This window comes from Lycium ferocissimum, chromosome 9 (assembly GCF_029784015.1).
Source record: "Lycium ferocissimum isolate CSIRO_LF1 chromosome 9, AGI_CSIRO_Lferr_CH_V1, whole genome shotgun sequence".
Classification (NCBI taxonomy): domain Eukaryota; kingdom Viridiplantae; phylum Streptophyta; class Magnoliopsida; order Solanales; family Solanaceae; genus Lycium; species Lycium ferocissimum.
Window position 1 is genome coordinate 44,503,619 of NC_081350.1, and position 9,145 is coordinate 44,512,763.

The 9,145-nt window shown below is 37.1% G+C and overlaps 1 protein-coding gene across 1 annotated transcript; it reads right to left on the reverse strand.

Moving 5' to 3' along the window:
• Positions 1-6,118: 6,118 nt before the first annotated feature.
• LOC132031021 (heavy metal-associated isoprenylated plant protein 35) lies at positions 6,119-8,849 on the reverse strand. Its single transcript, XM_059420854.1, has 3 exons — positions 8,423-8,849; positions 7,787-7,862; positions 6,119-6,518 (listed from the first exon to the last, which is right to left on the reverse strand). The coding sequence occupies exons 1-3, from the start codon at positions 8,651-8,653 to the stop codon at positions 6,382-6,384; spliced, it is 444 nt and encodes a 147-aa protein (XP_059276837.1). The 5' UTR covers positions 8,654-8,849; the 3' UTR covers positions 6,119-6,381.
• Between the last annotated feature and the right edge of the window lie 296 nt (positions 8,850-9,145).

Here is a 9,145-nt window from a genome sequence, read left to right on the forward strand (position 1 = left end):
AAATTATGATGGACTCGTAAAATAATGAAAACTAAAATAACAACCTATTCAGTAAATAATCTAGTAACAATAAAGAATAAACAGTAACAACGTAAAGAATAAGCAGTAAAAAAGGTTCTAATACACCCCCCTCAAGCTAGATGGTGTGCAACAACACCTAGCTTGGACAAATGGCGATGAAAGGAGGTTTTTGGAAGCGGTTTGGTGAGAGCATCAGCCAACTGGTCGGAACTTGGAATGTGCTTGAAGATAAGCCGTTTATCGTTAACCTGTTGGCGAACACAGTGGAAGTCAACAACTATATGCTTCATGCGACTGTGAGAATTGTTGTTCTCACATAAGTACGTGACACCAAGCTTGTCACAATAAATTGTAGGTGGTGCAGGTATATGGACACGGAATTCCGTGAGAAGATTTTCACCCAAGTGGTCTCATCAACAGCACTAGCAACAGCCCGCTACTATGCTTCGGTGGACAAACGGGCAATGGTATGTCATTTTTTTGGATGACCAACTAATTGGAGTTAGACCAAGAAAAACAATGTAACCTGTTGTGGAACTTCAATCAGTGAGGTTGCCAGCCCAATCAGCATTAGAGAACATAGAGAGATTAAGACTGGTGCTTGGAGCAATTCTAAAGCCATAGTTAGAAATGCTTTTAAGATACCGAATGAGGCGTTTAACAGCCTTCCAGTGAGCTTCAGATGGGCATGCATAAATTGAGACAATCTGTTCACTAAGTAAGAAACATCAAGCCTAGTTAAAGTCAAGTATTGCAACTTGCCAATGACTTTCCGGTATTCAGTAGTAACATTATGAGATGGAGTTCCATCATTTAGCAGAAGACTTTGAGAAGAACTCATAGGCACCATTGCAGTCTTGCATCAGAAGGTCATAGAGAAGGTCTGAAACATACTTCACTTGTGAGAGCAGAAGGCCTTCGCCATCTCGATGAACTTCAACCCCAAGAAAGTATGATAAAGGGCCAAGATCTTTAAGTGAAAAACGTGAAGCCAAGGAAGAGATAACCTGATAAACCATTAAAGAATTGTTTCCTGTGAGGATGATGTCGTCTACCTATACTAAAAGATACATAATACCATTAAAGTCATGGCGAACAAATAGAGATGGATCCGAGTTAGACTTGATAAATCCCAAATTAAAAAAATAGGATGTCAGTTCATTATACTACGCGTGAGGCACTTGCTTGATACCATAAATAGCCTTACACAGACGACAAACATGTGAGGGATGAGATGCATTCTCAAATCCAGGCGGTTGTTTCATAAAAAACCTCTTCTTCAAGTGTGTCTTGTAAAAAGGCATTGTTGATCGGGTTCTTAAGCGGGTCGGAGGAGGAGGTAGGGCGGAGGAGGTGGTGGCAAACGGGTTGGAGAAAGAAAGAGGTGTGGGGGGGGGGGGGGGCAGGAAGTGGTGACAAATTTGCTGGTTCTGCAAGAGAGGGTATAGAAGCAGGTGACAAAATTCGTGTTTTGTTTCGGGGATGGTAGGTGATAAGATTGGGGACTGGATTATTTAAAGGGATAAATGATTGGGGTTGTTGCAACAAAGCAAGGGAAGGAGAAAGCTCAGAACGTGAATTACCTGAAGCCGATAGTCGCGCATGATTCTGGCCGGAGGAGACAGACTCACAAGCTTAGCCACTGGTAGGAATCTGTCGAACTGGAATAAGAGAACAAAATGGAGAGATATACGGCGATGTATTGTTTAAAAGTTATATGGGTAGTCGATTAATCAAATAGGTTGCGTGTTGACAAGCATACGACCAAAAAATTTGAAGGTTAGGATGCCTCATGTAAAAGTGTTTTGGCAGTTTCAACAATGTGCCGATGACGACGTTCCGCTATGGCCACTCTCTGCAGTGTATAAGGAGGTGATATAAAGTGTTCGATTCTGTTACACCCTGTATTTTTATACGTAAAGTTTCGTCATGAGTTAGTTGACGAAGATTTAAAAGGCAAGGTTGTCGTCAAGATCATAAGGAATTATACATGCTCATTATTCAACATGAGAGCTTGGTAATGTGTTTAGTAAGTATCGGGAAGGTTGGATGTCAGGCGAATCGAAGAAATTAAGTTTGTTGAAATTTTGGGAAAATTTGGCAGACTTCCTGACAGAAATTTTGGGTCAACTTTGGAGAGGCATATCTCCTAGGATATGAGGAGTTACAGAACCCATAACCTATGCATTCATAAGTTCAGCGAGTCTACTTTCCAACGCAACTGGCAGATCTGCATTTGCACTTTGACGCTGGGAGATATGGGCCGTCGATGCACATCGACGACCCGTCAATAGTGAGTCAGTGGAAAATTTTCTGGAATGTTATTTATTGATCCATTTCATTTTATCCTTCATTATTTCACACACCAACAGACCCTAAATGTCCTAACACTCCCCTCAATCCTTTTCCTAATTCCTTCCATCATCCAAGAAAGATTTGAACTCGTAAAACCCTAGACTAGTTAGAACATCATAGTAGCTTGTTGTTCCATTGTGTTGGTGGTCTTGTGGCCTTAAAGCAAAGTGTTATGGTTGATGTTTTAGACTGTATAAGGTATGTTTCCCATCTAAGCTTTGATGTTAAATGATTCTTGAAGGATTTTAATAGTTTTAAGTTAAGGAAATTGTGATATAAAGATTACATGTTGGTACGGCATGTCGGTGTTGTTGGTCCGATTTCAAGGAAGTTTTGGATGGATTTACTTATGCTTTGACTTGTAGTTATTGATTATGTTTTTGTTGATGTTGGTATTGATGTTTGGGCTTGATTTGGAGTTGTATTGGATTAGGAATTATAGGGGGAAATGTCGCTAATTTCGTTAACTTAAGAACTAGTTTAAACTTGGATTATGAGTTTGCCCTTAACCTAATTGTGTGGTAAATGGTCTTGAATGTAGATTTGTGGACTTAGGAAGATAGGCTTTGAGTAATAAGGAGAAAACGAGATATGTTAAGGCCGTCCCTTTTATTCTTTTGGCATGATCTTTATTGTTTGAATGAACAAGTAAGCGAGCAAGTTCCAAAGACTCTACTTTTAGATGGTGCAGGATTCATTGTATCCTTGATTCCTTATGTTCATGTTCATGTCTTCTATAGATCATAGTTATCTAGAGTAATCCTGAGTATAGCTTTCATGAGTCTATCATGTATTTTATATATATATATATATATATATATATATATATATATATATATATATATATATATATACAGCTATTTTCCAACACCTTGCCTACATGGTCGGGCAGCACCACTAGTAGGCGGCATGAGATGATTATCGTCCCGGACGCGGGATTAGATAAGATATGGATCGAGCCGTACGTTTCTTGGCACTATTATATGATGTATGGATCGGACCGTACGTTCCTAGGCATTATTACATGATATATATTATTTTTATAGAGTACATGCATATCATATACCGCATAGGTATCTTCAGTCATACAGATGCATTCAGACTGTCAGTTTGTTATGAGTTTCAGATTCCTTTCATGATTCTTATTTATATATGTTGCTCTTTATGCTTTGCATACTCAAGACATTGTCCGTACCGACTCACCTATTGCTCGGGGCCGCGTTTCATGCCCACAGTTCACAAGATACAGTTGGTGATCTATCTATTAGTATGTCGGCCCGGCGATGAAGTTGGTGCCTCTTTGTTCCGGAGACGCCGTGAGTCGATGGTCTTACGTATATACAGATATGTATATGCATATGTTTATGGGTATGGCGGGACCCTATCCCAGCCACGTTATGTTATGTTTCCAGTAGAGGCTTGTAGACAGTTATGTACAGTCAGATGGTGTCCACACTTGAAATTGCATTTATTACCACGGTCAATTATGATAGCCTTACCAGCTCATATAGCATGTTCAGTATTTTCATACGTACGGATTTAGTCTTTCGGAGCAGCTGATATACGCATTTCCTATGAGATATTGTGAGTCACATGATGGCCCTACCGACCCACCTATGTTCATGTTCATGTGTATCGATGTAGGTCAGGTGGTACTTGACTAGTACAGTTAAGTGCCCGTCATGGCCCTCCAGTTTGGGTCGTGACAGATTCCATGTGAATTGAGATACGAATCAAGACCTTTATATTCACCTCCTCCATCAGTATATAGAGAGACAACTTTCCTTTAAAAAAATATCTCGAACCTCATTTTTGTTTTTAAGAGTGTACAACCAAATATATTTAGTGTATTGATCAATGAAAACACAGTAATATCATTTTTTATCAATGGAAAGGACAGGCGACGGACCCCACAAGTCACTAAAAAGTATATGTAGCGAATCACTACTAATTAAAGACAAACAATTGAATGGAAAGCATTGAACTTTATTTGAACAATAAGAATTATAGAAAGTAAACTTGTTTGATGATGAAACTGGTAAAGAAAATTTATTCAAAACAAAATTCAAGATTCTTGAGTGGGGATGGCCAAGACGACGATGCTAGACTTGACGATGAACTCTTGCAGTGGTGACTTGAACAGTAGGCTTATTAACGGTGAAATTGGGCCATTCATGTAGTTCGTTTGTATTCTGACCGGATACTAGCGGAATTCGCGTTTTCAAGTCCTTCACAAAGAAACAAAATGGGAAAGATTCAATTGAGGTTAGATTATCTTGACAAAATTTTGAGACAGAAAGAATATTTTGTTTGACAACAGGTGCACACAAAGTATCAGTTAGTCTAAAAGCCTTGTTGGATGTAATTAATTCAGTAGAACCATGGTGAGTAATTGAGACTTTTTTACCGTCGCCCATAGCTATGCCTTCTGAACCATTTTATGCTTCAAGATTTGTAGGCTCTGTTGTGACATGATGAGTAGCACCGAAGTCGACAATCCATTGGTTTGCTGCAGCTTGGTTACCTGAAAGAAAATTTGCCTTTGCCTCTAAATGATTGTGAGACTGTGACCTGCAAACATTTGCAAAGGTGACCCTGTTTGTTGCATAATTGATAACGAACAAGATTATTGGTATAACGCCCTTGCGCGGGAGCATTTGTACTATTATCGGAACGCCTTTGTGAGTTGTTGTTGGGTCGTCGAGCAGTGTGATTGTTGGAATTGGTGGGTCTATTATGAGTTGCCACAACAACAGTTATGGCAGTAGTTTCCTTCTTCAATTCCTCGTGTGTGAGAAAGAGCTCATAATCAATTAGTTTCGCATACAGCTTGTCGTACGAGATGATGGAATCTCTTGCCCGAATTGCAGCGGAAATCTCATAAAAATCTAATCCAAGACCACTCAGAATTTTCACTATCAACTCATCGTTGGTGATTGTAGCACCGGCAGTGGCGAGCTCGTTGCAGATAGAGCGCACTTGATGGAGATAATCGACGACTGGGCGGGAGTCCTTTGATAGACGCGCGAGCTGGTCACGACGACTAAATATTTGTGTTTGGGACTTGTTGGAGTAGGTTAGGTGCATGGAATCCCAAGAAAATTGAGCAGTGGAGGCAGCGGCCACGGTTGCAGCAATTGTCGGATCGACAGAAGCCATTACGGCATTCTGGATCAATTGATCTTGGTGGAAACAAATGTTGTATTCTAGGTTTGCCACTTCTCTACTATTTTGAGTGAGAGTTTTCGAAGGAGCAGGAGAAGAGCGGTCAAGATGGTCGAACAGATTTTACCCACGCATGAGCATGGAAATAAGGGCTTTCTATGTAGCAAAGTTATGGCTGCCAACAAGCTTTATCTGTAGCTGTGACACGGGATTGAACTGAACAACAACGTTAGATTCACTGCCTGTGGAATTCGCATTCCTTACGTTTTCAAGCATGTTAAGAGTGAGTCTGTGGTGGTAGTCAGAGGATCCAAAAAAACTCGTGAGAGTTAAGAAGTGGGCTCGGATACCATATAATAAACTGAGAAACATGAAGCAAAAAGATACTTCTATTAATTGATGAAAAACTGAAATATATACACAAAACAAACTAACAAAGTCTCCTCCTACGGTGGAACTACACCAGAAATCAAGGAAAAGATTATGATGCACTCTTAAAATAATGGAAACTAAAATAACAGCCTATGCAGTAAATAATCTAGTAACGATAAAGAATAAGCAGTAACAACGTAAAACATAAGCAGTAAAAACGTTCTAATATTATCTACTATAACAATAACAATTACGCTTCAATCACAAATATATTGAAACACTGATGCAATTCTTCTTTTCTGACACAAATTAATAATGTACAGATGCTCCATTTTGATGCTGAAGATATAGAATACATGTACATAGTTGCATTATTGCATAATCAGAACTATTTTTGGCTCTTTCTTTTCCCCTTCTTTAATACTTGTTTGAAGAATTCAACATATACTGGTTCCATATTATAGCAAGCTAGTGAGGAGTGTTCCAACTTGAAAGCTCAGCATTTTTGACAACCTTCGAAACACTCTCCAACACTTGAAAAGGTACTATGTCTCCAATAACAACAACCTTCTTGGTCTCCAAATCTACTTGGTACATATCCACCCCTGTTTGAATAAATTCATCAACTCAATTAGAACATCACTTAGTTTTATTACTAAATAACGACGAAGTCAAGATTTTCAGTAAGGAGTTTAATTTTCAAAATATAAAGATATAAACATATGAATGAATCAAAAGGACTAAACATCTAACTATATATATGAGTTTTGACCATGTATAAATAATGTGATTTTCCTGCAAAGCAGATTCGGATGAATCCCTTTGCGCCCCCTAATAAAGGCTCACTCTTCGGGTATAAACTTTCAACTTCATTAGTTACGGAAACAACCGCTATACATGCCGCGCTCATGGACAACATCTTAATTATACTATAAATTAAGAAATGAGTTAGAAGTTAGTAGGAGTATTTAATTTTTATGCGTCAATCGTATAAGAATTATTTATATCATCAAATTAAAGTGACGTGATTATCATGCCACTCCATTTAAATTCAGTTAAAAAAATAATCCACTATAACTGATTAAAATATATTAATAATGTACAAAATTCTTTGTACGTGTTGTCATGTCAGATTGTCAGTATCAATAAGGAGCCGTTTGGACATGGTTTGAAACCATGTTTGGACATGCAATTTGGATATTTTAAGTTGTATTTTCTCTTATAGACATAAACCTCACAAGTTGTGAAAACTATCAAAACATTCTCAATTCTTATACAATCTTACCAAATGAGCAAGTCATAGTTCATAACAAAATTAATGCGCTACTAGAAGGTCTTTCTAAAAAATACAACATCAATTGATCAAACTTTAGTTCAATAAAAACGAAAATTTAACATGAATAGTAATGTAACTACTCTTTAATATAATCCTTCCATATGGTACGAACAATCTCTTCAGGCCGAGCATGCATATTTAAATAATTGTTAAAAATATTTACCAACTTATGGGTCTTTTTTTACAAAATATAAACTTATGGGTCAAGTTTTATATTTAAATTTTTTGAAATCATGGTTTGAAATCCCAAATCATGCCTTTTTGGATGATTTGGGGTTTCAAACTATGGTTTGAAATGCATGTCCAAACGTTGGTTTCATCTCATGATTTCAAACCATGCTATCAAATCACATGTCCAAACGCGTACCAAGTTAAATGGGATCATAGAAATTTTAAGTAAGGTTAAAATAAGGTTAAAATCATGACCTTTCTTTGCATATAAACCAAGTGGTCAACTTTTAGCAAGTTTTCACGGTAGTCACTAATTAGAAGACACTTTGTACTATAAAGAGAGGAGCGATTTGACAATTAACATACCTTCCATTTTGGAGATGTGTTTCTCGACTTTCCTTGCACAACCATTGCAGTGTATGGAAACTCTTAGCACCACTATCTACAATAACGATAATACTTATGCTTTAAGTTCCAAACAAATTAATTAGATTCATGTTTCTATTTTAAAAAAAGGTTCAATTACAAGGATTCATGATTGATTTCTTTAAAATGATATTTCCCATTAAAATCGGTCAAGTTCATATGCACAAATACTGTCTAGACTAACTCGAAAGAAAATTTCACAAATAGTTTTTTTTTTTTTTTGTTGCTAGATTGTCCCATATTGGTTGATAGAGACGAAGTTGTGTAAAGAAAATGAATCTTGCGTAAGTAAAAAGTATGTCATATTTAACCACTTAAACAGAAGGTCACACAAGTCAATATTAGATTAGAACAAGCATTGGTGCTAAGTCCAAGTGATTTCATTGCCTTCTACTCATTATAAAAATGAATTTCTATGTGTTTGACCCATAAAAAAGAATCAAACTCACACGTGACGGGGCGTATTAAAAGACATATTTATTAAGTAAATAAAAGAAACATGCTCCCTCCTTTTCAAGATTAATTTGTTAGACAGGGATGGAGGAACATGATGGTGATAAAGATTTGAAAACATACCTTAGGCTTCAACTGGAAAGCCAGGGTTGGAGGTCCAACATTAATAACATCCTTCAATCTCATCAAATGCTGATGATCTTGATCTGAGGAATTATTATTCATGAGTGGCTTCTTTTCAAAGTCATCATCATCATGGCCTCCAAATTCATTGATGCAAAAACAAGATCCTGGTCCAGAAGAAGAAAGTGTACTAAAACAATCTAAAACTTTACCAAAATTGGGCTTCTTCATTCTATTTATATAAGAGCAAATCTTTGCCCATATATCCCTCTTCTCTTTCTAAAGCAACCAAAATTTAAAGGAAGTAGGAACTAGGAAGTGTAATATGGAAAGAGAAAGTTCAACAAAAACCAATGAAGCTAATAAAGAAAAGAAGAGGGTCTGGACTCCACATCCCATTTTTAAGGGTCAGTAGAGGGTATGTAGCAGTTAAGACGGGGACACATAAAGACAGATTCAGTATTCAAAATTTGACGGATTAATTAATATTTAAGGTTTTTTCGCACTAATCTCGTTTTACTTTTAAAATTATAGGTGAAGATTTTAACACTTGTCTTAAATTAGTAACTTTTTGTGTATATCTCTATGTTCTATGTTAAAAATATTGAGTTCAGTAGAACCTAAACATATACAGAAGGAAAATGACCTTTCTGACTGAAAGGTAGTCGAAGTAGGGAATTTGACATGTGATGTGGAAATAAAAGTAGTACACTTGGAGGACAA